Source organism: Chiloscyllium plagiosum, chromosome 9 (assembly GCF_004010195.1).
Source record: "Chiloscyllium plagiosum isolate BGI_BamShark_2017 chromosome 9, ASM401019v2, whole genome shotgun sequence".
NCBI lineage: Eukaryota > Metazoa > Chordata > Chondrichthyes > Orectolobiformes > Hemiscylliidae > Chiloscyllium > Chiloscyllium plagiosum.
The window spans coordinates 86,921,209-86,936,920 of record NC_057718.1 but is presented as its reverse complement, the minus strand read 5'-3'; the positions used below and the strand labels follow the sequence as shown (position 1 = coordinate 86,936,920).

Below are 15,712 nucleotides of genomic sequence, written 5' to 3'. Positions count from 1 at the left end.
CTTCTATCTGCTCACTCCTTAGCCTCCTGCGTTCCAGTGAAAACCAATTTATCCAAAATTTCCTCATAGCTAAAATCCTCCAGATCAGGCATTATCCTAGTAAACCTTTTCTGTACCCTCTCCAAAGCATCCACATCCTTCTGGTCTTATGGTGACCAGAACTGTAAGCAAAAGAGGGAACAGCTATGAGGGGAGACTGCCCAGTGAAATCAGGCTGCCTACCAAAGAGATGGTGGAGTGAGGTCCTCTCTTTTTTTGGGCACTCCATCATCCATGGAGCAGTCACGCGTGGCAATGGTGCCTCACTGCCCTCACTAATGGTGATGTCGGGGACACTGCTGATTGAGGTGGCAGCGCTTGGGGACAGGCTGCCATAAAGATGGCAACCTCAGATGATGTCTATCCGGGGTGTGATGCTGGTTGATATGGGGGTCTTCTGCTGTTTTCAGCTCTGGGACCTCAGCTGCCTCCATTTTAATCAATGAGGGAATCAAGACTTATGGGGGGAAAAGGAAGGAAAGTCAAGCCAAGGATAATTTGATATCATTGAATAGTGGAACAGACTCAATGGGCTAAATGATCGACATTTTATCCTATGTCTTATGGTCTTATCACATCCAGCCCAATATCTTCGCATACAGTAGTCTCCCTGGATATGTTCCAAAACCCATCACAGAAGCCTGAAACCATGGATAGTAGTGAATCATTAATTTAAATGGGAAATTTACCTCCCCGGCAGCCCCGGTCCCTGGTTCTGTAATGTTTCCATGTTCAGGCTACGGTAAACCACAAGTAACTGAAACCGGACCTGCGCTTCTGGCGGTTGGCCTGTAATATGAAATGCCTTATCTCTGGTACCTTTAAAGGTGTATTTCTTCTGCACTCTCCCTAAAGCCTTCATACCTTTCCTAAAGCTCATTACCCAACACAGAATAGAGGGGCTTTTGCCCGAAACGTTAATTCTCCCGCTCCTCGTACACTGCCTGACCTGCTGTGCTTATCCAGCAGCACATTCTCGACTCTAATCTTTAGCATCTGCAGTCCTCACTTTTGCCTACAGAACACAGTGTTCCAACTGAAGCTTAAACAGCACTTTACATAATTTCCTTTCTTTTTCACTGTAGAACCTTGATAAAGCCAAAGATCCCATATGCTTGTTAAAATTTTTAAGATATTTCCATGCTGGCACATTATCCTTGCAGACTCTGTGCAAATGCTTAGACTTGCAAATGCTTTATCTTCAGGTAATCAATTCTCTTCTGAAAGGTTGAGAATGGTTCCACCATGCTCTTAGGCAGTGCCTAATAAATAGATATAATGTAGATTTAAAAAACTGGGGAACCCCACTATTACTTTTCCCATAATCTGCAAATATTGCTGCTCAATGTTTTCTGTCCCTCAACCATTTTGAATCCATGTTGTCATTGCTCTCTTCATTCCCTGGGCTTTTCTATGTCCAACACGTCTTTCATATTACAACTTCACACACACCACACAACCATATTACGTTATCAACACTCTGAATTCAAAAAGCTCAAACAAATAAGCCCTTAACCAGTCCACACTGGCATTCCTCTATCAACCTACACCTTTCCAAGTAACTGTTAATTTTGGATAATTGTTTTCACACTACCAAGACTAAGACCGTATTTACTGGGTTTATCTTGATTTGTAAACAAGGGTCAAACCCTCTGTAATTTGCCAATTCTCCAGCACCACTACTGTATCTATAGAGTAGTAGATGTCAATTTTGTTTCTGATCATGCTCCTGAGAAGCTAAGTGGTTTACTGAGCACAATAGAAGTGTGAGTTTTTGCTGTATAAATATGGGTGTGGTATCATTGAGTTCAGGTCTGTTATAACACGAGGTTATAGTACTGGTGGGATTAAGTCTTTCATTGCAACACTATAGATACAGGTCAAAGAGTGGGGTGGCACGATGGCTCACAGCGCCAGGGACCCAGGTTTGATTCCCACCTTGGGCCAATGTCTGTGCAGAGTTTGCACATTCTCCCCGTGTCTGCGTGGGTTTCCTCCAGGGCTCCAGTTTCCTCCCACAATCCAAAAGATGTGAAGGTCAAGTGAATTGGCTATGCTAAATTGCCCAGTGTTAGATTCATTAGTCAGGGATAAATGTAGCGGAATGGGTCTGGGTCGGTTATACTTTGGAGGGCCGGTGTGGACTGGTTGGGACAAATGGCCTGTTTCCACACTGTAGGGAATCTAATCTAATCTAATCTAATATTAAATCAAATCCTAGTCCTATATATACTTGTTACACTCCTAAAGAATTTCACAGCCCTTCTTTTGAGTACGAAATAGCTCTAAATTAGGAAATGAAATGGAGAGAAGAACTAGAGAAAATCACAATCACTAAGGAGGTGGTACTGAGCAAATTGTTGGACTTGTGGGCTGATAAAGTTGTGGGTGTGGATGGACTTTATCCTATGTCTTAAAAGAATCAGGAGAAAGTGAGGACTGCAGATGCTGGAGCTCAGAGTCGAGAGTGTAGTGCTGGAAAAGCACAGCAGGTCAGGCAGCACCCAAGGAGTAGGAGAATCGATGTTTTGGGCATAAGCCCTTCATCAGGAATCTTAAAAGAAGTGGCTAGTGAGATAGCTGATGCATTGACTTTAATTTTCCAAAATTCCCTAGATTCAGGTAAAGTTCCATTTTATTAGAAAATAATAAATGTAAGATAATCTGGCAGAGTCACCATGGTTTTATGAAAGAGAATGCATGTTTAACCACATTATTGGAGTTCTTTGAAGAAATAACAAATGCATCGAGGGGAACCAGTGAATGTAGATTTCCAGAAGGCATTCGATAAGGAACCACATCAAAAGTTATGTGGAAAGTAAAAGATCATGGTTTAAGGTTATATCAAGCATTGTTGCACTCCACTGGGATGCTGCACTGGGGATCATCGTAAAAGTTAAAAATTTTACTCAAGTGTGCAAAATTCTCCAATTTATCTGGCTTTTTAGACCCAGGTTACAAAATAAATTAGGTTTCTTTACTTAAAAAAGAATTATTATATGTTACAAATAAATGGTGGCATAGTGGCTCACTGGTTAGCACTGCTGCCTCACAGCACCAAGCAGCTGGGTTTGATTCCCGCTTTGGGCAACTATTTGTGTGGAGTTTGCAAGTTCTCCCCATGTCCATGTGGGTTTCCTCTGGGGGTGCTCCAGTTTCCTTCCACACAGTCCAAAGGTGTGCAGGTTAGGTGCATTGGCCATGCTAAATTACCCATAGTGCCCAGGGATTTGCAGGCTAGGTGGATTAGCCATGAGAAATGCAGGGTTACAGGGATAGAGTGGGTCTGGGTGAGAAGTTCTTTGGAGGGTTGGTGTAGACTCGATGGACCGATTGGCCTGCTTCCATACTGTAGGGATTCTATGATTATAGCTACAGGTGAGCAACTATGAACTGCCAACTTATAACTGTACTGATTAAAACTCTAACCCTCTTATAAACTTCCCCCCAGATGCACGTACAGACCTAGACTGACAAAATGAAATGGTGTTACTGGTGTAGGAAGACAGTTCAAAGGCCCCTATCCACAGAATTTGCTGAGATGATCCTTTTGCTTGCCAACTTGTTAATATCAATCTTGTCTTCACATTCTTGCAGTAAGCACTGATTTACTGGTTCACAAGTTGTAAAGTCTCTGACTAATTGGTTAAAAGCAATGGCATCCAGCAACTGGGGAGAGAAGGTTTTTTTTACTCAGGCTTCAGGCTACTGCAGAGAGATATGCAACCTCTCCTTTCAAAGGACTGAAACTTTCTGGCAGTCGTGTTCACAGTTCAGCCATCCAGAAGCCAATCATATAGTTGTTGGCAGGCAGATGGCTTTTGTCATTGACAAATAGTCATAACTCCAGCTACTCATTACACGCAGTATGTACATGACTCCTTGCACCAGTTCATTTGCAATCCCTTTCACAATTCCTAGTTTTAAAACAGTCCTTTTCCCAATTCAGTCCACAATCAAAAATACAAAAAAAAATTAAAAATAGTTTTTACAGCACAGATAGAAGATAGAGTAGCTAGCAGAAAACAGGGTAGGTTTAAATTGGTCATTTTCTGATCAATCTGATATAATGACTGGGGTGTCACAGGGATTAGTACTAGGGCCTCAACTTTTTCCAATTTATGTCAATCAGTTGGATGAAGGAAACAAAGATATGGTTACTAAATTAGTTGTTGATACAATGATAGATAGTGTAATCAGATGTGAAGAGGACATAAGGATACACATAAGGGATGTAGATAGGTTAAGCAGGTGGGCAGAGATCTGGTAGAGTAGCATAATGTGGAAAAATGTGGAATTATCCATTTCAGCAGAAAGAATAAAAAAAGAAATATTGTCTAAATGGTGACAGATTGCACAGCTCTGAAATACAGAGGGATCTAGGAGTCTTGGTCTATGCATCCCAAAAGATTAGTATTCACTGTGATGAAAGGTATGTTATTCACATATATTATCATCTTTAAGTGTTTGGTAGTATTGGTATTGATATTTTTTTTTAAATAGGTTTAAAATTGAATTCAGTCAGTCTTTCCAGAACCATGATTTTAAACCAATACCTGTCAGACAGTAGATGATAACAAAATCTCTTCCATTGTCAATGGAGGTACGTTTAAATTGTGAAGGCTTATGACAGAAGAGAGAAAACATTGAATAATGTCAGCATGCTTTGGGTTTAGAATGATCAAGGATTGATGATTTTAATTTAGAGATACATACAAATTGGAAAACATTTGAAGAATTCAAAGGAGAATTGACCGAATTTTTTAATCTCAGTTAAAAAAAATTATTCAGAACAGTTAAGGAAATAAGTAACTTTAGTGAAAGAGTGTAGGTTGTGGAACATCCATTGCATCTATTCTACTAATCACAGTTTCAAAACACTCCAATAGGTTTGCCAAATGTTATTTTATTTTTTAAAAAAATCTATGCTGACTTTGAGTAATACCGTTTTCTTTTTAAACGTGTCCAATCTTTAATATCTAAATTTACAACAATCCTGCAAATCAATACTGCAATTAATACAGTAACTTTCTAAAACTAAATTGATGCCGAAACCAAATCCAATTTAGTTATTCTTGTTTCTGTTGGTTTAAAGGTAATTTTAACCACCAGACTACATAAATGAGAGATGGTGTGTGATGAAATATATTTCTCTCTCTAAACATTAATTATCTTTCGCTTTGTTAGGAATTCTTCATTCAGATTGAAGTGAGATACTGATGATGAACTCTACAGCATAACCCTGCCACACAAGTAGACACTTTCACCCCTTTACCTAGTATCTTCAAATGGTTCACAAATTCTGTGTTTATATCAGCTTTCCAAGTGCATTTCATTCCTTTGAAATACTCTCTGTAGCAATACTATTACTGCCTGTTGATAAACTGTTACAGGATCAGTTGCAAAACCATAACACTTTCCTTGCAAAACTGTGTGGCGTAACATTTCAATTCAATCTACTCACTCTACATCAAACTACATTCCCAGAATTGATGTTATTGCCTGGTATTCAGGCATAAGACATAGGAGTAGAAGTAGGAGATGAATCCACCATTCAATGAGTTCATGGCTGATGTGACAATCCTCAACTCCACTTTCCTACCCTTTTCCCATAAGCCTTCATTCCTTGGATATCCAATCCTCTGGGACATCTCCACGATGTACTGATTCTTGGAAAATTACTACCAGTGCATCCACCATCTCTGTAGCAACTTTGTTTAACGTCCTAAGAAGCATCGTGCTGGGTCTAGTGAAGCTTCTCGTCCCATAAGTGACCTGAGTACTTTTTTCTTGTAATACTGATTGTCTTGATTTCCCCTCTCCCTTTTCATAGGATCCCTACAGTGTGGAAACAGGCCTTTCGGCCCAACAAGTCCACACTAACTCTCCGAAGAGTATCCAACCCATACCCATTCCCCTACCCTATTACTCTACATTTATCCCTGACTAATGCACCTAGACTACAAATTCCTGAATACTATGGGCAATTTAGCACAGCCAATTCACCTAACCTGCACAGCTTTGGAAGTGGGAGAAAACCCACAGACACAGGAGAACGTACAATCTCCACGCAGACAGTTGCCCAAAGCTGGAATCGAACCTAGGTCCCTGGCACTGAGTCAACAGTGCTAACCACTGAGTCACTGTGCCACCCATGATTGCCTTTGATTATTTAATGCTTATTACATTTAATGTTCAATTGTTTTCAATCCCGTTTAAAATCTAAATTAATTAGGAAATCCAAGGTGTTACAAGTAATCACCTTTGCAATGAATTGTTCTTCATGCTGTTTGTTACTCTGATTTAAAATGCCCCAATTTAATTTGCATTGTTTTAGATTAGATTAGATTACTTCGAGTGCGGAAACAGGCCCTTCGGCCCAACAAGTCCACACCGACCCGCCGAAGTGCAACCCACCCAGACCCATTCCCCTACATTTACCCCATCACCTAACACTACGGGCAATTTTAGCATGGCCAATTCACCTAACCTACACAGTTTTATTATTAGTAAAATAGAGAAGAAAGATTTTAAAAAGACATGCGGGTGAGTTTTTTTTCCCACAGAGAGGTTTGTGTGTGGAATGAACTTCCAGAAAAGTTACACAAAACGGATCTAGTTACAATGTTTAAAAGGCATTTAATAAGTACATGAATAAGAAATGTTTGGAGGGATATGGGCCAAGTGAAGGCAGGTGGGACGAGTTTAGTTTGAGATTATAAAGGACATGGACTGGTTGGATGGAACATTCTGTTTTCGTGCTGTGTGACTCTGCTAGCGTGACATCACAGTAGGTGGGGTGACTAATACATTTTTTTGCTCTCAGCTCAAGGAGTGGTTTGAATCAGGAGCCTGGAACTTGTCAATACTTATTTTACAATTAAAAACTTGAAATGAATAAGTTAATTGGTTTACTATTTAAACAAAGTAAATGAACTATGTCTGAAACAAAACAAGAATAGTTTGAAAGGCAGTGTAGGAGGTTTCAATGTGAATAGCATGATGATCCAAGGCAACAGTATTCTGCAGGAAATGTCTTAAATTGAGAAACATGGATTTGGAGTTGTATTGCTGGAATCTGAGGTCACATCGATCCAGGTGGGTTAGGCGGTAGAGTCATAGAGATGTACAGCATGAAAACAGACCCTTTGGTCCAACTCGTCCATGCCGATCAGATATCCTAATCTAACCTAGTCCCATTTGCCAGCACTTGGCCCAGATCCTTCTAAACCCTTCTTATTTATATACCCATCCAGATACTTTTTAAATGCTACAATTGTACCAGCCTCCACATTTCCTCTGGCAGCTCATTCCATATATGCACCACCTACTGTGTGAAACAAATTGCCCCTTAGGTTCCTTTTATATCTTTCCCCTCTCACCTGAAACTTGTGCCCTCTAGTTCTGGATTCCCCCACCCCAGGGAAAAGACCTTGTCTATTGACCCTATCCATGCCCCTCATGATTTTATAAACTTCTATAAGGTCACCCCTCAGCCTCCAATGCTTCAGGGAAAACAGCCCCAGCGTATTCAGCCTCTCCCAATAGCTGAAATCCTCCAACACTGGCAACATTCTTGTCAATCTTTTCTGAACCTTTCAAGTTTCACAACATCCTTCCGATAGGAAGGAGACAAGAATTGCACAGAATATTCCATGACCTCCCTACTCCGATACCCAAGGTAGTTTAGATTTGGATCGTGGTCAGTGGCAGGAAGATTTAGCTGTATGTTAGGGAGGTAACGAGGTCCCACATTCAGAAGTGGAGGAGCTTCAGTTTTTACTTAGGTCCAACAGGTGATTGCTCTCCTGCATCTGAGCAGTAACTAAGACTGCAGGGAGATTGGCAAAATTGACCAAAGCAGAAGTGAAAAGGAATGAGATTGTGGGCAGGGATAGTATAGCAAGGACTAGCTTTGTTCTCTGCGTCCTTAATTAATTGTTTTGAAGGCTGTGTTTCTTGTCTAGTGGAAATGCTAAGAAGATCTTTTCACGCCTGGAGTAGAGTGTTGAACACAAGAAGAAAAAACCATTTGTCATGGTCAATGGAGAAATCAATGATACATATAGATTAACAAATAAGGTAATGGAGAGGGAAAAAGAGGAAGTGTCCAAATTATAAAGATGAACCTCAAAAGCAAATATTTCTGGATTGCTACTGAACCTGCATAAACTGGCATAGAGAATCATAGATTGTCAGGTTAAATGCAGAGCTAAAAGAGTGATGTGGGAGGGTGGGGATTTCAATTCAGATGTCAATGGTTTCTGTACTGAGGACAGAGGGAGCACCACTAAAACAAGCTCCAACTAAATTGGGCTGGGAACAATGTTGTAGTAAATTTAATAACTAGGGTGGTAAACAAAGCTTCAAACTAAATCAGGACGTCAGGCCAAAAGTTCAGGTAAGGGTGAATTTATGTCACTAGAAAAGGGAGTTTGTGAATATTGTTATAATCGGCAAAATTAATTCAAAAACTTAAAATTAAAGAAACCATATCTGAAATTATTTTAATTGTTTTATGGGATGGTGAGTGATTTCAGCATTTATCGATTGCCTCAGCTGCCTTCGAGAAGGTATTATCAAGAACCTTCACTATAAACAGTGTCTTCAGAAACCTCTTAGATAATACATGAAGTGAGTGACATTGGCTAAAAATTGTTATCTGGGGTCTCCAGGAGGAGGCTGAGATGGATCCCCCACTTTGCACATTTGTCTGAAGATGCATTAGCCTTTTCCACTGACATACTTCCCATCATTCATGGGGGCCTCCTCCTCCCATTACTTGTTCAATTGTCTGCCACCATTCACGACTGAATGCGAGGTCAGCCAGGATTTGATCATGTCCATGATATGTTATTATTGTGATGGTGATGCTCCTTTCACAAGGTTTCGGCGTCATAGAGATGTACAGCATGGAAACAGACCCTTCGGTCCAACCTGTCCATGCCGACCAGATATCCCAACCCAATCTAGTCCCACCTGCCAGCACCCAGCCCATATCCCTCCAAACCCTTCCTCCTTGGCCCTTCTTTTCCAGAGAAGTCATAAAAGACACAGACTCTGAAAAGTCTAAGTTGAATGGTTTTAGGGCCAATTTGATTATCGCTAACAGATACTGCCTCAGGCAAAAGACTTTTAAGTTTAAAAAAACACTTGTGCAATGAAAGGGGAGTGGCCCGTTCTCCCAGCTCAGCCTCTCTCTGGTTTGGTTTTGGTCTGGCTATTCACTGAAAGTAGTCATGCCATTGTAAAAGCTGCTGGACCCAAAGAAGCAAGTACAGGCTGATGCTCCTCTCTCTCTCTGACATCTCTGATGTAAGACCCTGTGTGTTTGATTTTACCTTTTGTGCCCAAGGGGTGCTTCTGGTGATTGTTGCAAGTATTTGGAACAGCATCATTAGGTTGGGATGGTCTGTTGGGTTTTCGGATAGGTTAAGTTATTCAGTATTCTGTCCTCTTTTGTTTGTGTTTCATTCAGTAATCTTGCAAATAAATTCTATTTTTTTCAAAACTACGTGGTTTGACCAACCGATTCCCTCCTGGAATATCTGTGTTACATTTGCTTAAAACAACTAGCAAAAATAGGGTCTAAGCTACTTTCTTGAAATGTTCTGAGGGGATTTGGCCTGGTCCATAACATTGCTTAGCTCTGTCAACTGCATGCCACTTCTGGCTTTTTGGCACGCAAGCAGTACTGTGCTGTAACTTCACTAGAATGGCACCTGATATTTTTTAGTTATGCTTAGTACTACTCCTGTTATGTTCTCCTGCACTATTCGTTAAACCAAGGTTAATCTCCTGACTTAATTGTAATGGTAGAGCGAGGGATATGGTGACAGATTGTGGTTGAATATAATTCTGCTGCTGCTCCGTACCATATGGGTCTGGATGTTAGTCGCTCTGAAGCAAGAAGGAGATAATCAGCAGGAGAATTCCCTGCCCATATTTGGCCTGATGCCAAGAGATGTCATGGGATCCATAGTTAATGTTGAGGATTTCCAATGCAATTCCCTTTTGACTGTCCACCATGGTACTCCAGCATTTGCCGGAACTGTGCTGTTAGTGGGATAGGAAATAATCAGGAATGGCAACAGACAAGGAACTCCTCTGATATAGTGGGTAGTGTTACACTGCTAACCCAGAAACTCTCTATTCAATTCCCACACCTTGACTCAATGGCCAAAATTGAGTATCAACTTGTAAATCCTTCCACCATAGGCTAATGTCAGGTGGGAAGAGTAACAAAAATTCCTGGTCAGCAACGTGATAGGACTTACAACCACCACAGCCAGTAAATCCACCACTGCCAGTGATATCTTTGTCATATCTGCTATTTAAGGGTCAAGTACTTTTTCTATTGAACAGAACTCGCCTGTTTAATTCACATTTTAATTTGTATCAATTTTAAAGTTATAAAAATGATAACTTTATCAATTCCTTCAAGTCATCGGGGTTCATATCACTTTTAGGCCTGCAGCTTCACATGTCTGAGTACACCTTTCCAAATATTGCCACAAGCCCGCAATCATTCGTAAGGACGACTCTAGGGATGACAGGGCATGTTGTGCCATTGCGAGTCCTGGTGCCTTGGTCAAGGTCAGGTACTCCATCCAGTTTTATTCCTTTTTGTCTTTGCTGTGGTGGATTTTTACAACCAAGTGATGTAATAGACTATTTCAAGTTCCGAGTCAACCACAGTATGTGGTTCTTGGATGACATGAATGCCAGAACAAGGAAGGATGGTAAAGCCAGATTTCCTGTCCTAAAACAACATGAGTGAACAAGATACATTTGTACAATAATTTGATCCAGTCGGTTCTGATATACACAGGAACCTCGATTATCCAGCATTCGATGATCTGAATATTGGATTATCCGGCAAGATCACAAGGTCCCGATGCTTGGCTCAACTATGTTATCTGGCATTCGATTATCCAGAATTTGATTAACCGAATAAAGTATTCCCCACCCGAGCCCATCTGATAATCGAGGTTCCTCTGTAACATGATTGTTCAGTTTCCACACGACCTTGCATTATCAGAAAATTGTGTAATAGCAGCACCATTTAAACTAGTGGGACCGGAATTGCATTATAGTCAATACAGATAAGGAAAGTTTGTGTTCTACAAATAATGGTCTAAATTCTTCAACTCCATCATAGCCAATTCGCGTTGAAGAAATGTGTGTGATAGCACACTGTAATTTCATGGTCATACCACTTTAATTCCAGGTTTATTAATAACTGATTTTGAATCCCACCAGTTACAATAGTTGGGCTTTAACCAGTGGTCCCAAAAGATTGGCCTGGACCTTTGGATTATTAATTCAAAAATATCATCTCTAGGCCATTAGCCACCCACCACAAAACACAACTACTCTCATAAATAGAGTTAAGATGGGTCTGATCTGGGAATATTTGTTGTTAATAAAGATTGACATGAAATATTCCAGAGTACTTGACTTTCATAGCGATAGGTAAAATGGGAAAGAGTAACCATAAGATGATGGAATTACATGTTCAGTTTAAATGTGGTGAAGTTAAGAACAAAGCTTGGCTTTTGAATTTAAACAAACCTGATAGGTAAGAGACAGGTTGGCTGTAATAGATTGTAAACTAATTATCCATAATATGATAGTAATGAGCAATGATGAATATTTAAAGAAATAATTCATAATTCTCAACAAATATACATTTAGCACCTTCAATTTACCTGTACTACATCCACGTTATAAAGTTAGAGAACTAGTGTTATACACCAACAGACACAACTATGCTACATTCCAGCATTATACATTGATAAACTTGACAACTGTGCACTCGTGTTCAATAATATATCCACCAGTACTGTATTCCACTGTTATACAGTGATAGACCTTTATCCATGGAATAGTATCAGCCCATTATTCAACATCACACTGACAGAATGCATAATTACTGGCACTGTACGCTAGTGTTTTGCAGTGACAGGCTTGGACTGAGCAGTACTACATTTTGCTGTTACACAGTGACAGCACTGTGTCCAAGTGACAATGATAGTGACTGACCTGCATTTTTTACTACTGTGCCCATTGTGACTGACTGTTATTCACTACTACTGTTCCCCAGTTTTATACAGTGACAGACTTAAGCCCAACAATCCAGCAGTAACATACCAACCTGTTACACAGAGATAGCATTCTATTCAAGAATAATAGTGACAGAACTGTACCCACCATAACCACATGTATTTTACAGTGACAGATCTGAACCCACCAGTCCTGTATCCCAGTGCTTTACAACAATCTTTACATTTATATTGAGCCATTAAAATGGCAAAATGTCCAGAGCACTTTCTGAACAATTACCAAACAAATCTGATAATGAATGTCATAAGGAGATATTAGGACATAGAACCTAAAGCTTTGGCAAAAAAAATTCCTTCGATTTTAAAGAACGTTTTAAACCAGGAGATAGAGACAATGATGTTGTGAAAGGTGATTCTGGGGACAGATGACATGGCTACCAATGATGAAGCAAAGAAAATTGAAAATGCATAACGGGGTCAGAATTGGAGCATTTCATAGAGTTTGGAGGGTGTCCATCTGGAGAATTTTACAGACATAGGGAGGCAGATAGGCATAAAACAGACAGGCCTTCAGAGATATGCATGAGAATTTTAGGTGACTTTACCAGCCTTGAAGCCATCATAGCTCAGCAAGCACAGATGACAGGTGTGTAGGACTTGCAACAGGATTTAAACACCAATGTTGGAAATAGGTCTGGAAGCCAGACCAGCAGACCTATTTTCTAGACAGCCACCTTCCAAGTCTCAGCCTTGTTACTTGCTATCCAATCAAAGATGGCAGGTGGATTTCCAATGTTGCTGACCCAATCAGACCAAGACAAGGAGCCAGCGCTTGAGCAGTGGTCATTCTTGCCAGCAACTCACTTTATGCCTCTCATGGCCACTCTTGGAAAACTTTCACTGCAGGAGGAACGCATCAGGTTGCCAACCCTATGTGGCTCACTTTTCCAGTCCTCCACTCATCAGGTTCCCTTCTACCCCCCCCCTTATCTCAGTCCCAACCTTCCAACATGGTACCACCATCTTGAACAGTCCTACCTGTCCACCTTCCTTCTCACCTATCCACTCCACCCTCCTCTCTGACCTATCTCTTTCACCCCCATCTTCATCTACCTATCACTTTCCCAGCTACCTTCCCTCCAGCCCCAACCCCCTCCCATTTATCTCTCAGCCCCCTTCGTGATGGAAGGCTTATACCGGAAACGTTGACTCTCCTGCTGCTCGGATGCTGCTTGAACGGCTGTGCTTTTCCAGCAACACACTCTTCAACTCCACTCCTTCAAAGTCTATCACTATGATCAGGGATAGTTCAACCTATAGTTTGTGTTTGTTTATGTCCAGCACAGTGTCAGATTGGCTCAAATTTAGACTAAATAAAAACTGAAAGAACTGTGTATGCTACAATTCAGAAACAAGAACAGAAGTTCAATGAGCAAGGGTCATTGGACCTGAAATGTTAACTTTGACTTCTCTCCACAGATGCTACCTGATCTGATCTTTTCCAACAACATCTGTTTTTGTAGCTTAAGTTTAGGGTGTCAGCTCAGAGACTGACCGAGAGCTGTTTGATAGTCAAGTCTGTATATAACAACAGTCCAGACAGGATTTCAGTCATAGGTGAGCTGTCAGGGTTAAAGGCTAGTTGTCATCTGCAGGTGGGTATGGGCAGACTTGAAGGAGGATGAGAATAACTCACAGCCAAAAGGATGCCAACCTGTGCAATACCTGATTCAGTCTCCGATAGTGCTCAAGGAGAGGTATAGAGTTTGTGCTGCCAAAAGAAGACAATGGCAGACCTGCACTCCCTTGATGACCTGTATCCACCAGTAGTGTACTGTACTCATGACAGACCTATAACCACACTTGCCTCACAGTGAGACCTGCATCCACCAGTACTATATGTGTTACTCAGTGACAAGTTTCTACCTATTAGTTATACACCTCAGTGCTATACAATGACTAACACTTAAATGGCTTTCTAAGGCATTACAACAGGTTTTTAGGAGTTACCCAAAAGACAGTTTTCTAAAGCAAAATCTGGAAATAAAATGTTGGTTGACTATGAAGCTGTTGGATTGCCAGTGGCTCAGTGGTTAGCACTGTTGCCTCACAGTGCCAGGAAACCAAGTTCAATCCTACTCTCGGGTGAATGTGTGTTTTGGATTAGTGGTGCTGGAAGAGCACAGCAGTTCAGGCAGCATCCATGGAGCTCCTTGGATGCTGCCCGAACTGCTGTGCTCTTCCAGCACCACTAATCCAGCATCTGCAGTCATTGTTTTTACCTGAATGTGTGTTTTGCACATTCTCCCTGCATTTGTGTGTACTTCCTCCCACGGTCCAAAGACGTGCAGATTAGGTGGCTTGGCCACACGAAACTGCCCCATAATGTCCAGGGAATATGCATGGGGTTTACAGTGGTAGGGTAGATGGATCTGGGTGGGATGCTCCTCATAGGGTCAGTGTAGACTCGATGGGCCAAATGGTCTGCTTCCACAATGTAGGGACTCTGTTATATCTTTGAGGAAAAGGTAACCGTCTGGCCTCATGGTCAGTTCGAACTTCAGTCCCACATTAGGATAATTGATTCTTAATGCACTCTAAAGTGGCGTATTAGTAATTCCCATGTGCAAGGAGCATGGGCAATCTTACACTTTACAGAAAACGACAAATGCTGGAGGTCAGGCAGCATCCATGGAGATGGAGAGAGTGAGAGTGAGAGTGAGTTGTGGTCTCCCGCATTTGTTGTTTCCAGTACAGATTCCAGAGCTTTTGCTCCTGCACTTTACTGTACAGGCCTCGCCAAGAAACAGGCAGAGAAGCTGCCTCTATTCGCAAGGCGGCTGAACTTGGTGGACCCCTCGCTTTGCATCCGCGTCCCGGGTGACCGCTCTGTCCGGTCGGCTGTCTGGGACCAGTTGGTTCTCCGCGACCATTCCGTGTGTAAAACCCGAGTGCCGGGGCGGGTGAAGATTCAGACGGTGGGTGCAAAGGGGCTGGGAAGCGCGCTGAGAGGCGGCCAGGAAATTCCAGGGCGAGCAGAGAGTCGGGCGGGGGAGAGAGACGCTGAATGACAGCCCACCCTGGGGCGGGTGTGTGTGTGTGTGTGCACTGTATCAGGCTGCTCCGGTCTCAGTGTTAACGGGAGAAGGCACACGCTTGTCTCTTCCCCCCCCCCACCCCCAAAGCAATCCTTCACAAACCCAGGGCCCCGTGGATTAACCATGTCACTGCTGGTGTCCAGCAGGGAACTTGGAAACAGGCAATTCCCGTGATTCTTGATTGCACCCCCCCCAGGGTGACCCAGCCTGTCCCTGTCCCCCACCCCCCGGCTCCTACCTGCGATGTCCCAGAGCTGCAGCCGGATCAAGGTGCTGGCGTCCCAGTTCAGCACCTTCAGGGCGAAGTCCACTCCGATGGTGGCGCGGTAATTGTGGGAGAAGAGCCGGTGAACGTACCGCTTGATGATGCTGGTCTTGCCGACGCCGAGCTCCCCGATCACCAGCACCTTGAAGAGATGCTCGGAGCCCCCGGCACCGCTCTCCACAGCGTCCGCCATCCAGCCGCCTCTGGGCGGCCCTCAGCGCTTCCGCATTCCCGCACAGGCAGCC

General features: G+C 42.3%; 1 protein-coding gene across 2 annotated transcripts in view; it reads right to left on the bottom strand.

The window, feature by feature from the left end:
- LOC122553028 (ras-related protein Rab-32-like) overlaps positions 1–15,712 on the bottom strand; it is a 29,957-nt gene extending 14,245 nt beyond the window's left edge. For both annotated transcript variants that reach the window (XM_043696457.1, XM_043696458.1), the window contains exon 1: positions 15,441–15,712. In XM_043696457.1, the coding sequence (XP_043552392.1) occupies positions 15,441–15,660 (220 nt within the window). In that variant the 5' untranslated portion in view covers positions 15,661–15,712. The remainder of the gene's footprint in view (positions 1–15,440) is intronic.